This window comes from Nymphalis io, chromosome 2 (assembly GCF_905147045.1).
Source record: "Nymphalis io chromosome 2, ilAglIoxx1.1, whole genome shotgun sequence".
Lineage (NCBI taxonomy): Eukaryota > Metazoa > Arthropoda > Insecta > Lepidoptera > Nymphalidae > Nymphalis > Nymphalis io.
In genome coordinates this window covers 4551605-4569058 of record NC_065889.1, presented here as the reverse complement: position 1 = coordinate 4569058, position 17454 = coordinate 4551605, and the positions used below count along the sequence as shown (strand labels likewise).

The 17454-nt window shown below is 33.3% G+C and overlaps 3 protein-coding genes across 3 annotated transcripts; 2 read left to right on the top strand and 1 right to left on the bottom strand.

The window, feature by feature from the left end:
* The first annotated feature begins 454 nt into the window (after positions 1 to 454).
* LOC126779557 (zinc finger protein GLIS3-like) lies at positions 455 to 2234 on the top strand. The gene is made up of 4 exons (XM_050503662.1): positions 455 to 696; positions 783 to 1009; positions 1191 to 1338; positions 1477 to 2234. Exons 1-4 carry the CDS (start codon positions 568 to 570, stop codon positions 2197 to 2199), a joined length of 1227 nt encoding a protein of 408 aa, XP_050359619.1. The 5' UTR covers positions 455 to 567; the 3' UTR covers positions 2200 to 2234.
* A 181-nt stretch (positions 2235 to 2415) lies between these two features.
* Positions 2416 to 11864, bottom strand: LOC126779509 (probable nucleoporin Nup54). Its single transcript, XM_050503560.1, has 13 exons — positions 11576 to 11864; positions 11355 to 11474; positions 10589 to 10684; positions 10068 to 10297; positions 9232 to 9385; positions 8766 to 8922; positions 8308 to 8416; positions 8001 to 8184; positions 7757 to 7845; positions 7432 to 7599; positions 7072 to 7191; positions 2891 to 2978; positions 2416 to 2758 (listed from the first exon to the last, which is right to left on the bottom strand). Exons 1-13 carry the CDS (start codon positions 11634 to 11636, stop codon positions 2625 to 2627), a joined length of 1710 nt encoding a protein of 569 aa, XP_050359517.1. The 5' UTR covers positions 11637 to 11864; the 3' UTR covers positions 2416 to 2624.
* Positions 11865 to 13793: 1929 nt separating this feature from the next.
* On the top strand, positions 13794 to 14586 carry LOC126779750 (endothelial differentiation-related factor 1 homolog). Its single transcript, XM_050503896.1, has one exon. It carries the CDS (start codon positions 13898 to 13900, stop codon positions 14336 to 14338), a length of 441 nt encoding a protein of 146 aa, XP_050359853.1. The 5' UTR covers positions 13794 to 13897; the 3' UTR covers positions 14339 to 14586.
* Positions 14587 to 17454: the final 2868 nt, after the last annotated feature.

Here is a 17454-nt window from a genome sequence, read left to right as displayed (position 1 = left end):
ACATTCTGAATAGTATTTTTTTTAAAACCTCGATAATTATAGATATAATTAATATGTATAAGCATTACTTCTTTTAAATACAAAAATAAACGCTTTAAGTATATTAGAAAACCAATCTAAACGAATGAGAGAGGTCGCTTCACATAAACATGATCATATCAGTCACCTATTGAACCGGGGCCTATCAGACTGGTAAAAACTGGACTATAGCCGCGGCAGGCGGCTTCTGATAACGTTCCTACATCGCTATGCTACTTAGTAGATGGCGTAACTCTGTTCCATATAGAATATCTTGTTTACGAGTCAAACTAAATTGCTAAAATCCCCAGAATTTTGTTTTCCCAATATACCTACGAGTTAGTAAGAAGTGATAATTGAAATCAAATTCTGAGAAAGGTGTTAGTAATAGAACGGGCGTGTTCGCAGGGGACTCGGCGGCTTATCAGCGCTGTGAGACCTTTTATAAGTAGACAGCGCGAGCGCGAGCCATCACTACACGGTCCGAACGCGCGTTGGACAGTAGTTGTATCTTTTGAGTAATTTATATTTTTTGTAAACATAAAAACAATGTTAGTTTTCCCGCAAATGAGACCGCAGATACGCGATGAAGGATGTAGGGTGTCAAAGTGGATACCGGCTGAAAGATTCGCTCCTTACTTTGCAAGGACAAATGTCTTACCTCAACTTCCACCAAAGGTGCGTTTATTTTAGGACTAAAAGTGAAAAATTTGATCACGTCCTTGAATTTATTGGATTATATTTAATCCTTTTTGTTTTAATAGGATGATGACGAAGATTATTTAGGAGGATCGTCTCCAGAACACACAAGCGATTCTGGGTTTGAAATCAGTGAAGGCACGTGTGGATGGAGGGGTTGCGGCTTGAGGTTCCCAAACGTAGCTCGCCTGTCCGCACACATCGCCCGGGTTCACGCTCACGCACACAGAGATGGCCTCTTTTATTGCTGTTGGAAAGACTGTTCAAGACCACAAAGAGGTTTTAACGCGAGGTAGGTTTTTATGCAAAGTTCTTTTTTTTACGATGTAATTATAGTTTACTTACTTTTGAGCGAAATAGTAAATTTATTATTTTGTAATTTAAATTAACAAATTAATTTAACAGGTAAAAAATTATATGTATATATTATAGCGACTTCATAAATATAATTATGTCTATTTATTTTTGGACAGGTACAAAATGTTGGTACACGTACGGACACATACCAACGAGCGTCCGCACACATGCAACCAATGTCAAAAGAGTTTCTCCAGGGCTGAAAACTTGAAAATACATCTCCGTTCACACTCCGGAGAAAAACCATACGTTTGTCCTTATGAGGTAAATGATCTAATACACATATTTACATAATAATAAATATTCATAAATAAATATTTTATTGAAAATATACAAAAATATTGCATTTTCAGTTAAAATGTTATTTATTGAAGTAAATAAAAAATGTTTCCTTTTCAACAGGGATGCGGCAAAGCCTATTCAAATTCAAGCGACCGCTTCAAACACACTCGCACGCACACAGTCGACAAGCCATATTGTTGTAAGGTCTCTGGCTGCAACAAACGGTACACAGACCCATCGAGTCTCAGAAAACACGTCAAGACGTACAAACATTTCATAAATGAAAAGGATAATCCAAGGCGGGAATCATCTGACGAAAGGCAAAGTTCAGACAGCTACTCCCCGCTACGGGAAAATAGCATTTACAACCAACAGCCTACATCACCCCCCTCCATATCATACAGCCCCCCTTGTATCGTATCACCTACTTCGCCCTTCAAATCGGTTAGTTCATACACAGCGTCAGCGTTGGGCGCGCCTTTAAGCTATATTCCCGTTATGGACCGACTCACTTACATGAGACCTCTTAAACAAGTGTATCCAATCAGAGTCCCGTCACATGAAATGTCATATTTAGAATATTCCCAAATGTACGATCATGCTTATAGAAATTATTACACATGTGGCCTTAACTACTCGGTATTGAGACCAACAATTGACGAAAAGGCGTTCCCGAAAGAACCAAACACATTTGGAGATACATTTAAAGAATCATCTGAGAAGTATGAATGCATCGAGGATGTACCCCTAAATTTAATCTGTGTCAAACGCATAGATTGCAAACCTATGGAAGAACTAGTCAGACATACAGACTTGCCTTTAGATTTAAGTACTAAAAGTTAAGTATTGAAAATAAAGTATATTTATTCCTTTTAAAATTTATTTAATTTTATATAATTGCTTTGATCGACTACAATGTAAAACATTGTACGCGGAATACAATGTTTGTACAATACTCTTTACCAACACGTTCAGCATATCATCATCGAGATACAAAAATCAAACATTATTGTTGTATGATAAGACAACACTTCAATGGATTTTATATGCAAAGTCATATAAGTTTTAATAAGAAACGTCTATTTCAATTCAAAATTACAGTTGATTCAATGGAATATCATATTTACAAAGACAATGTTATAGAAGGAACATTACAAAATAAACCTTACAGTTTATACAAGTATCTCACTAGCGGAAAAGTTTTTCACAATTCAACCGAACCATTCAACGAAATGCGCGGAATAGTCATTCGTCGGTTGTACGCTCTGCTAAGTCCTCACGAGACGAGCCATTCCTTCAGCAATAGTGTTGAGCGCGGACAGGTCCTTCCGAGCCGTGTCGAGCAAATGAGCCATCCCACGCTGTTGTAGAGATAAAAATTGCTTCACGTCTTCTTGTGCACCTAAAAAAACAAAACAATAAATTCTTAAGCACATTACAAACCCATTACACGTTTCTGAAAAATAAGGAAAAAAAAATAGTTTTTTAAACAAGAATTTACTTGTATATTAGACTGGATTATAAATAATCTCACCTGGATCTAAGTGGTATCTTTCATGCGGTGCCCCCGCACTCGCGCTGCGTTGTAGGCGAACGGCGCATAGAAGTTCATTTAATCGACCCTAGAGAAATATTTATATTAGATTTCTTAATACATTAACATATGGATAATAGGCGAGCTTTATACAAACTTAATCACGCTTAATACACTTACTCATTAATTATTTTACCAAAAGCTATTGATGTCTGTGTTGTTATATTTCGATTGAGCAAATGCAATTAGACACAAATGAAATATGGATGGTTTATAAAATTACAATTTTACACATTTATTGGACACTTGGACACATTAATTGTGTAGAGTGATATATATTGGTGAAGGTGACCCATTCCAATAGATATAGGTGACCTATACCTTCCACAATTAAAGTAACATTAAAAAATCTGACCATAACGAACAATGTCCCTTTACAAGATCATATTAATTTAATCAAAATATTTTGATGTAGGTTGTGATAGTAGTTGTTGTGAGTTGACAGATCTTTTGTTTTTTTTTTTTTAAATATTATGTGTAAGAAATTAAAAAAAAAGCCACAACAATTCACACTGAACACTTTTAAATAATTATTTATACATAACATAATTAATACTTTTTGTCCAAATTTTTTTTAAGTTTTCGTATGTATTTTATATTTTTTTTTGTTTATATTTGCGTGTAATTATTATTTATAATATGTAGCGTTAAGTCGATACCGAAATTATCTCTAGAAATAAATAAGTAGTTTATTTGTGTACTAAAAAAAATGTAATCTAGCTATAGCTCGAGTTCAATTTAATGTACGTACAAACAAATACACTAGTTTCTAGGGTTGTCGGGCAGAAAATTATTTCTCCATTAGGCCCGACTTTTATGCAATATGTATTCATGGGTTGGTGCAGCAAAATCCCTTACGATTTGGGAATGTACTTTATTTTATTATCCGTTCCAAAATCTATTAGGATTAAGTGACGTCATACGACGCCTGACACTTTTATGTACCGTTAGCAGCGCTATCGCTGTCATTGTAATGGTACAGTGGTTTATGGTTTTCAACAAAATGAGTGCTAAACAATCGTGTCAGGGAAATGCTTATTGTAAACAATTTGTATGCCAGTAGCTCGTGATCACGACAGATGCAACTTTGTCGACACATCGGGCAAAATAATAAAAAACGCATAATGAAAACGATAATGATACATATAATGTACGTTTGAAACAGAAAGAGACACGTGATAGTGGAGTAGAGGAATTATGTGATTACTTTTTTTAATTATTCTTACTGGTGTGCCTTAGTTACCGTAACAATAAAGTATATATAATAAAACCTTTCTATTTCTGATATTCGACTGGTTTTTTTTATTACTTAATACAAAACACGTACCCTGTTATATTGTTACGCTGTTATGTATTTTTTAGAAATGTTGTATAATTTACATTATTTGTAAAAAAATATTAATTATTTATTTTATTAAATAAACCAATTATTTTTCTGACACTACAAACATAATAACTTTAGCGATACCGTTTAAAACGTACTATGCCAATAGCATTCAGAATAAATATTGTACAAGACAAATAAATTTGACATTAAAACAAAGAACACTTTACCTAGCACCATACATTTTAGGTACTTGACAATAATATATTTACTGCGTGATTATTGAAGCAATAAACTTTAGTGCATCAATCAAGGAATTACTCGTCATGACATTTACCTACCGCGCCGGTTATAACCAGATACGTAGATAAGCGACATTGATATTGCTACACGCGTTCCAGCGTCCTAATTACTGATTATTTGTAAACAGGTATGTAAGTTACATAAGTACATAATGACATTTTAATGTGTTATATTAAAAGTGGCTAGTATTCCAGTGAAACAATGCGGTGATACAAAGACGTAACTATCGATTCCATAATAGTCCTACACTTAATGATAATTGTTGTGTTTTAGTGGGAATGTTAATTATTGCTTTTAGATACTAACTGGAACTTTATATATAATTAAGATATAATTCATCATTAGTTTTTCTTTTGCTTTTATTGTTTAATAATGAGCTATTTTCTTTCATTTCATCGAGCCAATATAGCCGAGAAACTATAACACCTAAATCTTAACAACAATTGAGTTTTTCATGTGCTTAATTGTAGGTAATAAATCATCGCGTACTCGGCGATTAAGAAACCATTGTGAGAAAACATGCACATTTCGAATAAAATTCTGACACTTGTGTATCACGTACGTAATTGGACCAAAGTTATTCTAAAGAGAAGGGTACGCTTAAGTTCAGCAGTTGGGACTCGATGTTACCTTTACTTTTTACTTTATTTAAATCTATATGTATGTTATATGAATTGATGATTTTATATAGAGATAAAAGTCCTATATCGATCACAGAACGCCAAAATTAGAACAAAACTTATACTATCATGTACAAGTCACCTATCCCCAGCATACATTGTCTATAAAACGTCTGGAGATAAGGGCTGATAAGATGCAGATAAAGACGGCACGCGGTCAACGTGTGTACAAAAACTCGACCAAACTCATTCGCAGTTCATCAATAACTTATGTATTGCCAAATTCACGTATCACGTCCAGACTTGCAATATCACATATCTACGATATTTTGAACACGCACTTGAGTGCTTTAAATACGAAAGCTTCGTTAATGTATAACTTACTCATGATAATGTATCATGATTAAGTTATACATCAAGAGGAAATTCATTGAATTAAAATCTAAAAAAAAAAAAAAAACATTTTTTTCTGGTTATTACACAAATAACGATATACAAGACATACAAACGATAACATTCGTGGTTACTGGTTTTACGTTTAACATATGATGACATCATCATATGAAATTTGATATATGAGTTATATTCAATTTCCGCACGATTCAAAACATCAAAATATATTTAGTTATTTCGAATCAACGTGGTCTGGCAGCGACGTATACATTATCGTTGTTTTTTGGGAAGATATAAATCAAGGCAAGGTATATTACTGGTGGTAGGGCTTTGTGCAAGCTCGTCTGGGTAGGTACCACCCACTCATCAGATATTCTACCGCAAAACAGCAATACTTGATATTGTTGTGTTTCGGTTTGAAGGGTGAGTGAGCCAGTGTAATTACAGGCACAAGGGACATAAAATCTTAGTTCCCAAGGTTGGTGGCGCATTGGCTATAAGCGATGATTGACATTTCTTAGAATGCCAATGTCTAAGGGCGTTTGGTGACCACTTACCATCAGGTGGCCCATATGCTCGTCCACCTTCCTATTCTATAAAAAAAAAAAAAAAAAATACCACTATGGTTGCGAAATAAGAATAATTCAGTACGTTGACCCGACATAACTTGTATGTCAATCGCGAATCACGTGAGAATTTGCGAACCTTTTGCCCTAAACAGTAATATTTATTTATGTGCATGTGTTCTTTGGTTTGTTTTCATTTATTGTTACTATGTTTTCAATATTTATTAATAACAGCTATTTTCCAGCAAAACTATAAGGTCCGAAGTTCTTCTTACTACGCGTTCGGACTATAGTTTATAGCCTCCAACTACAAAAGGAGAAAACCCAAATAAACAACTTTGCCACCGATATCATTTGTCACCGATATCAATTGAGGCGATATCATTGGTCGAGATCTTGAATAATCTATGACAAACTAATAATCTATGATTATCTTACAATAAAATCGCGTTTTCAATGTCCACGAAGTTATAATCGGAACATCGAAAATTATTGTGGTAAATTAATGGAATGGTATAAGTTATGTGGAATAGTGTTGTATTATAAATAAAGGTAAATTAATCAAGGACGGTTTACAGTGCTTAATACAACGGAACAATTAGAAAATCGCATGCAATTTGTAAATCTACGTTTTGTTTACTTCTTTCTACTCATACTTGGATTGCAATAGGGTAGGTATACCCTATTGCAATACCAATAGACCGGCCTTTTAGTACACACATTTACTAGGCGTTGAATTATAGTATAAGAATTTAGTATTATATTATATACTCTGTTATTTATGTAAATCATTTGGACCGTCAAATATTTTCAAAAAAGTAAGTATAGTATTTTTTTTTCTTTCGTCCAGCAGTGGATGGCAAAAGGCTGAAAAAAAAAAAAAGAAAAAAAGTATAGTATTATTTTAAAACTAACATTGTACAATGGTGGAGCAGCCAGTTGAGACGCCAGCTCTTGCAAACGAGCTCTGGCCGCTTCTTCTTCAGGACTCAAAGCAATACCCACACGACCGACGACTTCCAGGCGAGATATCACCTGCAATATTATTATATATAAGTGATAAGTCCTTATTGAGTTTATTTGATCTAAATTACTAAATCGTAAGTCCAGTGCGCAGTGCAGACAGCGTGTCGGCAGTAGGTGTGAGCGTGTACCTGCAGTAGCGTGTGTCGGAGCGCGTGCAGCGAGGCCGACAGTCGCGCGAGCGAGGCGGTGGCGGCGGCGCGGCGCGTGCGCAGTGCGGACAGCGTGTCGGCAGTAGGTGTGAGCGTGTACCTGCAGTAGCGTGTGTCGGAGCGCGTGCAGCGAGGCCGACAGTCGCGCGAGCGAGGCGGTGGCGGCGGCGCGGCGCGTGCGCAGTGCGGACAGCGTGTCGGCAGCGCGCCTCAACCAGCTCGCTTGTAACGCCGCCTCCTCGCCTTGGCATCGCGCACGGAACTTTATCTGAAAACCAATTGCTTTATTTTAGCATTGAAGTTTAAAGTGTAATTTCAAATCCCAAAAAAAGATTATTATTATTTTATGTAAAATTGATTTGGAGTATATTTTATCGAAATCCAAAGAAAATATGTATTAACATAAGTATTGAAATAATTTGTACCTCTGAATATCCAATAATGGGAACCGGTATGTAGTTTTCAGGGTCAGGATTATCAGCCTGTGCCTGCTTCCAAAGCCGCATGTCCATACCTACGAAAGAAACAAATCAGATTAATTCTGATACAGCTTTAACAGATTCAATGTTGACCGCCAAATTGGGCTTATTGCCAAAAAGACCGGATATGTCATCCATTGAACTTATTTATTATGCAATATTGTAAATAATACTTAAGATAAAAAATTACCTGGTGGTGGGTTTTGCAAATATTGCTCTAGCATCTGAGGTGTGGGTCGAGTGACAGGTGTGATGCTGGAACAACCTGCATTAGTGAGGTTTGTTCGAGCAACACCTGTATTCAGAAATGCAGACAACTCTGAGGCACTTATGTGCTGTCCACCAGCTCCTTTGTCAACAACATATATTACCACCTGTAAATATTAATATTCACTCAGATTGCTCCAGTCTCAGGAAAACAATAACATGTATTAACAGAGTATTATTTCTATACAAAATAAATTACGATATTTAACTAATTGAAAAAGTCATTATACCTGAGTCTTGTTTTCTGATACAGCTTTAACAGATTCAATGTTGACCGCCAAATTGGGCTTATTGCCAAAAAGACCGGATAATGAAGTGCATAATGCTTGTTGATTGTTCCTAAAAACCATAAAAAAAAATTAAAGCAAAGGATATTAGCTGGAAGGGGTTTGTGCAAGCACGTCTGGGTAGGTACCACCCACTCATTAGATATTCTACTGCAAAACAACAGTACTTAGTGGACATTCTCAAAGACTAGCCAATTGCACAGAATGGACAGTAGCGTAACCCAGAATATATAACCCAGTGTGTGTTCTTATAAGAAAAAACCCAATCTCTAAACTCATATACATGTTTTGTATAATTTTAGGAAATAAATACATATTTTACGCAAAATACATTTAGGCTTTATCAATATTTTCTAATATTATCTATTGCAAGTTTAAATATTGTAAAAATGTGTAATTACTTTATTTCTGGCTCAGACTTATTGAACACCATGGCTACATGCCCTTCTTTATCCTCCTTCCCTCCTAATCTTGAATATCCCACTGCCTTAAAACGACAAAGAGGATTTTGTTCATTGAGCTCTAATGGTGGAGCAGTACGACTGTAGTATGCTTGACCTGGGAATAAGAGAACAGGAGGTCAGTTACGATACATTCCTGATTCTATTTCGATCTAATTTCGACTGATCTGCAACTGAAACATTGTGTTAGTAAAATAGGGAATGGGCTAAACGGCAAAGATTGTTTCTAATGCAAGAAGATACTATTTTAAAGATTTGAATTGTAATAAGATACAATTTTAATGATTTTATTTAACTAGCAATGTTTGGCAGTTTGTTTAAAACTTGGGTGACTAATCCTTACATAAATTGCTACTACTGTTTATTTTTCTATATAATTATTAATGTACAAATGTTAAGTAATTACCAGTGCCCCACTGAGCCTGAAGAAGGTTCCACTTAGCCAACACTTGGTCCCTCTCATCACCAAATACGCAACAATTAAAAACTGCTGCAACCAGAGCTTCATGGGCATTTGTTGGCCCTTGTTGTTGCTGTTGTTGCTGTTGTATTTGTTGTTGCTTCAATTAAAACAAGCATTTTATTATAAGCATTGGGCATTACAATGAAGACTATAGAGACTTATTTATTTATGCATAAAAAATACATGCCAACAAACATTACTTTAATAAATTAAAATGTCATTAATATTTATATATTATATAAAACAGCTGTTTTTAAAAAATAAACTTAAATAAGATATAATCATGACTCATATTACGTATCAGCAATGCCTATCATTTAAGGATATTTGAATACAAAAACCCATTGGTTTTTCCCCATTTTTTATATGACAATGGTAGGCAGATGAGCGATTAGGCCACCATATGGTAAGTAATCACCACAACCCATAGACATTGGCCCCGGAAGAAATACTAATGATCCCTTAGATCCCTCCATTTGGGATACCAATGCTTCACCGACCTATGGAACTAACATGTTATGTTTCCTGTGCCTGTAGTTACACTGGGTCACTCACCCTTCTAACTAGAACAATTCATAATTAAGTATAAATATTTGGAGGTGATGAGTAAGTGGTAACAACCCACCCTTACCTAGTAAAGTTTGGGATAGCAGTGCCCAATAATGGGAACATAGGAAGCAAATTTTATACTTTTAAGTGGCATTTTTCCCAGACTAGGCTGTAAATATACAACCCCGAATTGAATAAAAGGAATTATTTAATAGAAAACTAATCATTACCTGTGGTTGACCAAAACCAATTGTTCCAAGCCCTGTTCCAAAACCACCAAAACCAGTAGTTGTAGTTTTGGCACCAAAGGTTGAACCAAATGTGGATCCAGTGCCAAAATTAGAACCACCAACAGTACTAGTACCAAATGTTGGTGGGGCACTACCAAATGTTGAGGTACCAGTGCCAAAACCTGCACCAGTCCCAAAAGTATTTGTGCCAAAAGCACCTGTTCCAAATCCTAAAAGAAATTGTGTGCAGTTTAACATTAATAAAGCAAACTTAGAGATATTAAATATTTATATTAAATATTTTAAATACAAAGTTTAGAATATGTTTTCGATATTCAAAATATTTCAAATATTTATTGATTCTATAAAACACAATATTGAGAAACAAATATTTTTAATTTTTTCTCTAATTTTTTAAATAGATTTCTGTCTTTTATCTTCTTAAAAAGCTCTTTACTTAAAATAGTAATATTTAACCTTACAATAAAAGTTAAATGTCACTCCTTTTAGAAATAACTTACCTGTAGCTGGTTTAGCTGCAGTAGTTCCAAAACCAGATCCTCCAAAAAGTGTTGGCGCAGTTGTTGTAGTTGTATTAAGTCCACCGAATGGAGTTGCTATAGCAAAATATAAATCACAATTAAGCTATATTGAAATGTTTATTTATTTAATTACAACACATCACCTCTATTACACTAAAAATATATGTATGTACATATATATACAAAAAAATATGAGGAAAACAGCGCACTTCTAATAACTTATCTCTACTCATCAAGAAACTTAATAACCAGATAATAGTACGAATCCACCAAAAAGAAATATATCTAATTAAAAATATAGTAAAGAAAAGAATAAAATTAAAGTGCATTTAAATAAACTTCATATTAAAGTAAGCATAGTATACTGCTTTACATATAATGATAGTGTCTGAGATGTGCGACAATACTAGTAAAGGATCTAACAAACACAACTCCAAACAAGATTAAATTATTTTTAAATTATTTAGTACATGTCGATTACATTTAGAATAAAATAACATCAAAAATAATATTTTTTTGAACACCACCATACTAAATACATTTAAGCACTTACCAAACCCTTGATAACTAGTATCTTATTTAACTAGCAATTTATTTATTGTACATATAAATATATCTAACATTGATTGGGTCACTATAAATATTGAAGCTGCTTTCATAGATACTAAATAAATCAAATGACTTAACATGTGATCTCACAACTATTAACATAGTTTTATTTTAAAAGAATGTATTAAATAGTAACCTGCACTGGATGTAGCAGCACCAAATGTGCCAAAACCAGACGATGATGTTGTTGTACCAAACCCTCCAAAACCGGCAGTACTGGTAGTTGCAGTATTTGTACTTCCAAATGAAAAAGTTGCTGAAATTTAAACAAATTACAATATGCAAATGATCCATAACAACATGAAAATATATGTGTTGCATTGCTTTTAACATATATCAAAATTGATTGAATCTTACGTTTGGATGCAGAACCAAAACCTGCGCTTTGAGATGTGTTAGACCCAAATGAAAACGACATTTTTTGTTTAAAAACCTACGAAAAGTATAGACAAGCTAAAGATAACATTCCTTTCCCAATAACCAATAAGTTAAATTGACAATTATTCTACATATATATAGGTGATTTAATACTGTGTAATTGCATAGTACGATATATCATAATGGTTAATTGGTTATGTAGGTAAGTACCGGTGTACCCTGTGTAAGAATTCAAGAAACAAAATCTGAAAAATCAAACTCAAATAATTATGTGCACAGAGTCAGAACAGAATCATTTACATATTACAGATAATCCTTAGTAATACTTCTCTATGCAGATAATAGTAAAATTTTAAAATTAGGAAGATGTAAATTAATAAAAAAATGTAATTTTTTTTGCTCTTAAGTAATGTTTAAATGATTATAATAACATGTGAAAAAATTATGATTATACCATTTAAACTTTTTTTTATATAAATCGTATAATTCATGCTCCGTCCGAGTTTTGACTGTGACGTCACTTCACCCAATCCTTATTGCGGGCGACTCTTTTGCGATACGCGCATTGATAATTCCATATTTATTTATTCTTTGTGATTTGACGCCCCACATACGTTCTTCCACTTATAATAATATTTTAAAACGATTATTTATATATTATTTTATGCTAAAATAAGAGCAGTATTTTACCGTAGATTAACAGATAATGTACCGAAAGTCGAATTTATGATTGCGAATTCTTTCACAAATCACGAAATATATTAGTGCGCTTATTATTATTGTTTGTATTATCTGTTGTTAATGCAGATTGATCATAACTGATCGGCAATAAGTCCGTACTTTTATTTTGTCCAAGGATACCTGCAACACCGAAGTACTTGCAGGCGCGTTGCCGGCCTTTAAGGAATGAGTAGGCTCTTTTCTTGAAGGTTTTTATGTCATAACGGTTTGAAAAAAACGCCGGGCAATATGGTTCCACAGAGGGGCTGTGTGAAGCAGGAAATGCTTTAAAAATGGCGTTGAAAACCTATAAAAGGCTTTTTCTATGCCCAGATTAATTGCTAATTTGTTGTAGTTGAGTCCAAGAGGTGGTCTCTTAGACTCAACTGCTTCAGCCCGTCGGTCAGATAAACTAGAAGAAAAGTGCCTTTATAAGTCTATTTGAATAAAGAATTATTTGATTTCATTTGTATCGTACGTATTATATTAGACTAGGTATTTGACTTTCAAAGAAACATAATATGCTAAGAAACAATTAAAATGGGTCACAGTCATTGAATTTTTCAACTTATTATATATTTATTATTATTACCATTGGCGATACGGCGTTGTTCACAAATCATCTTCAAGATTAACAATAAACTTAAGATTAACGTTGAAATGCATCTTTCATCGATACAAACTCTTATGACAACACTATCGGTATTCAACGTATCAAGGCCATATTACGAACATTCTGGATTATGCTTATATTAAACGAATACCTATAAGTAGTCTGTAAAAATTAAATGTTTGATCCTCAAACTAAAAACTTATAAATACGACAAATTTTACTACTAAGGTACTTACATTAAAATGCTCATCACAAAAATATCTATATACTTGTTTTTGTTGATAATATATATATGGAAAAAGTATTTTTCCTGAGTTCTATTGGTTGAATTAGTATGGTAAAGTGCTGTATAATAAATATATAAACGTTATTATATAAAACATATAATAGAAATAAAATCAAGAATAACGCGAAAATACAGGCGAAATTGTATGGGCGAGCTAGCGACGTTGGGCGATGTGACGTCACGCGTCGATCGGTCGCTTCAGAAAAGAATTTAAGATCTCATAACTTTAAAAAATTGTTAAAAATTCAATTTTGCAGATATCGTAAAAAAAAATTGCCAGTATTTTTTATATTTTAAATATGGTTTTTGAAGATCATAAAAAATTCCCCATCTTCCTAATAACACAAATGTTAAATAAGAATTCGCTTCGCTTCGTTAATGTTAAATTAATTTTATACAAATTAATTACAAACATATAAGCTAAGAAATTATTATAGAATTTTAAAATATTCTAAGTTAGATGATATTTTTATTTAACTAAGATATTAATTCAGATAATCACGTGCAGGCACGTACTTATCTAGTTTTGTCTGTATCATTTTTTTTTACTGTACATAATCTGTGGTATCGTTAACGTTTAATATAATCTGTGTATTTGCACATTTTGTTATAGAAAAGAATACTGTTAATAAAATTTTGGTTATTTCGTCATTAGATCAGCAGTTTACATACTTTTTTAAAAATGTCTGATTGGGATACTGTAACAATTCTTCGAAAAAAACCTCCAAAGGCATCGGCACTAAAAACTGAACAAGCCGTTAACGCTGCGCGTCGTCAAGGTTTACCAGTGGATACTCAACAGAAATTTGGTGCTGGAACTAATAAACAACATGTTACAACAAAAAATACTGCTAAACTCGACAGAGAGACTGAGGAACTTCGACATGAGAAAATACCCCTTGATTTAGGGAAACTTATAATGCAAGGTAGACAGGCTAAAGGCATGAGTCAAAAAGATCTAGCAACAAAAATATGTGAAAAGCCTCAAATTGTAAACGATTACGAAGCTGGTCGCGGTATTCCAAATAATATTGTCCTGGGTAAAATTGAGAGGGCAATTGGAATAAAACTACGCGGAAAAGAACGTGGCCAACCGCTACAGCCTCCTGGAGGACAGAAATAACGGATTCCCTGGGAGGCGAAGACTTTACTCCGATGTGTTTATTGCATAATCTTTCGTCATATTTTTGCTGTTGAAATTGTTTTATTACAATATTATTAATAACGTCGTGTTAAATGATGTACGCATTTATTTTCTTTGTATAGATTCTGGAAAGTTCTCATGATGTTACCATTCGGAAAAAGTTTCATAAATGCCGCGATCGTGAATGTGGATGTGATATGCAATAAAATAGTTTTATTTATGATTAATATTTTGTTTCTTTAAGAAAATTACATAGGTGATACAATTAAGGGTTTAGGTAAATAGATATTTTTTACAATATTATTTTTTTGTGTTCAAAAATTTTAAGAGGAACGTTTTGTTTGTTTATTTACATTGTACTTCCGACTTTTGCATCATACTATATTATCACAATAATATCGAAAAGTACCTATGTTTACATATACAGAATGAATCCATAATAGCAGCTGTATGTAAATTATTGCCATGGTTAGAGATTTTTATTAGTTTAGTCAAATAAAAATTTCGATAACAGCATTCCTTTCTTGAGGTGCTTAATGGGCTACCCACACAAAATCCACGATAATATTTCATATTTTCGTTAGTTTATGTTTGTACAAGTTAAATGTAAAGTACAGAAAAAAATATTATGTGGTGAATATGGTAATTGTGTTGGTCTAAGAATGACAAAGATATTATACATGAACAAAGTTGAATATAGATAAAGATAGTACATATAAACAAAACTTTGTTGAAGAACTAATTAAAAATCAATAACTGATAAGTATGATAACCAAGACAATAATGGGGTATAGGGAGACAGAAATTAATAAAGAGACTATTCATATTCATTATTCAAATACAAATTTGGTAAAAATTGAAATGAAATTTGAATTTCAATTGGCATATTTATATATTAAAACCAGTCTAAAAATAATATTTCAATAATTCATCCGACTGTGATAGCATCTTGCCAAAATGCTCTGGGTTGCTTGTCAGCTTAGGACGCAATCAGCCAGTTCTCAGATGCAAGGCTCTTTGTATTATTATTTAATATCACGTAAATTGGTTGCTGGTCAATAGACGTCGCTGAAACTAGCCGACAGATGACATTCCTGAGCCTAAACTTTAAATATAATTTTTTTACATTTTCTGACGTAAAGGGAGCGCGGCCTATTGATCATGGGCAATAAGCATATAACTCTTGAACGTGTTGACTTAGAAACTTGTAATTTTATATACAAGTCAATTAAGGATACCCAAAAGAGATAATAACCACAAAAATGCGGCGCAGAAATTTTAAATATAGTTTTTTTTACATTTTCTGACGTAAAGGGAGCGCGGCCTATTGATCATGGGCAATAAGCATATAACTCTTGAACGCGTTGACTTAGAAACTTGAAATTTTATATGCTAGTTAATTAAAGGTACCTTAAAGAAATAATAATCACAAAAATGCGGCACAGAAATTTTAAATATAGTTTTTTACAATTTCATTTTAAACGCGCTCCCTTTACCGCAGGAAAAATTAAAAAAAAATGCTTAAAATAAAATTAATAAAGTACAGTACAGTCGCGTAGAAAAGTTTAGGCTCAGGAATGTCATCTGTCGGCTAGTTTCAGCGACGTGTCAATAGCACCATAATTAATTCCCATTAATTATTTTTTGCCAATTCTCAATATATTCTCTGACCACATTAAGTCAAAAGGTAATTTTTAAATGAGATACATCGATTTTAATTAATAACGATAATCAACGATATATGACCACATTTCTGAATTTCGCAAAAAACTCGAGTGGCTCCCAATCTCCGCACTATCTTAAACACCGTTTTGAATTCCTTAAGGACTCGCACGGCCGCACTCTACGATCTGACGATAATCTAATTCTTAAAATTCCTTCTCACTCTTCTTCTTTTCATACCAATTCTTTCTCTGTCCAAGCAGTTCGCCTATGGAATTCTTTACCACTCCACTTAAGACAATCTCAAACTATTAACACTTTTTTTTTTTTTTATAGAATAGGAAGGTGGACGAGCATATGGGCCACCTGATGGTAAGTGGTCACCAAACGCCCTTAGACATTGGCATTCTAAGAAATGTCAACCATCGCTTATACCCAATGCGCCACCAACCTTGGGAACTAAGATTTTATGTCCCTTGTGCCTGTAATTACACTGGCTCACTCACCCTTCAAACCGGAACACAACAATATCAAGTATTGCTGTTTTGCGGTAGAATATCTGATGAGTGGGTGGTACCTACCCAGACGAGCTTGCACAAAGCCCTACCACCAGTAGGGTTTACACATTTAAAATCCGACTCAAGGCATATTATTTATCTTTATAATTATCAGGGAGTGTTGTTTTATTGTCTGCCGCACTTTATTGCTATTTATTATTATAATTATCATAATAACATTTTTTTTAATGTTTTGTTTTATATATTATGTATGTATATATTATTTATTTATATGTATGTATATTTAGCTATAGTACTGTGTACATATATATTTATATTCATTTAAAAATAAAAAATTGAGATGATTAGTACACCTCCTTACCGCTTTATTTATTTATTTATTTCATGTCCTTCACCCAAAGGTTGTCTGAAAGAGATCGCTCTTTTAGTGATAAGACCGCCTTTTGTACAAAATAGTTTCCGTTTCTTTTGTGTTTATGTTTAAAATGGTTCTGTAACTCTTTTGGTGTACAATAAAGCATATTCTTTTCTATTTTATAATCTTGAATAAAGCTTATTGTTGCAAAGAGATGTTTTAAATTCAGAACAATACTGCATTAAAAACGTCAAATATTGTTATATGTGAACGTTATAATAAAATTGTATGACTGCAAGGCGGAGGCTCACTTCACGTAGGGGTTAGGAATAACATACTAATATTTTTGACTGTTTTAAAAAACTTAGTAATTGTAAGAAACAAATAACTGAAAGAAATATACAAGTTATTGAATTGTTTGTTTCTTTTCTATTAGTAGATGCCTACTAGTCTTTTTTAGTTGATTGTTAAATTGTTATTTAATTTATATCTTAAATATCAGTTGGGCAGTATTTTATAGAAAATCGGCTTTTATACAATAACACCCATATTTAAATATT

What these genes read in the sequence shown, in the direction of transcription:
- LOC126779557 (XM_050503662.1), top strand. Translation starts at nt 568, where the DNA reads ATGTTAGTTTTCCCGCAAATGAGACCGCAGATACGCGATGAAGGATGT. An exon ending in TACCTCAACTTCCACCAAAG is followed by an intron (nt 697 to 782) that starts GTGCGTTTATTT and finishes TTGTTTTAATAG; the next exon opens with GATGATGACGAAGATTATTT. An exon ending in CATACGTTTGTCCTTATGAG is followed by an intron (nt 1,339 to 1,476) that starts GTAAATGATCTA and finishes CCTTTTCAACAG; the next exon opens with GGATGCGGCAAAGCCTATTC.
- LOC126779509 (XM_050503560.1), bottom strand. Translation starts at nt 11,636, where the DNA reads ATGTCGTTTTCATTTGGGTCTAACACATCTCAAAGCGCAGGTTTTGGT. An exon ending in CCATTATTGGATATTCAGAG is followed by an intron (nt 7,600 to 7,756) that starts GTACAAATTATT and finishes ATTGGTTTTCAG; the next exon opens with ATAAAGTTCCGTGCGCGATG. An exon ending in AAGATACCACTTAGATCCAG is followed by an intron (nt 2,759 to 2,890) that starts GTGAGATTATTT and finishes TTGTTTTTTTAG; the next exon opens with GTGCACAAGAAGACGTGAAG.
- LOC126779750 (XM_050503896.1), top strand. Translation starts at nt 13,898, where the DNA reads ATGTCTGATTGGGATACTGTAACAATTCTTCGAAAAAAACCTCCAAAG.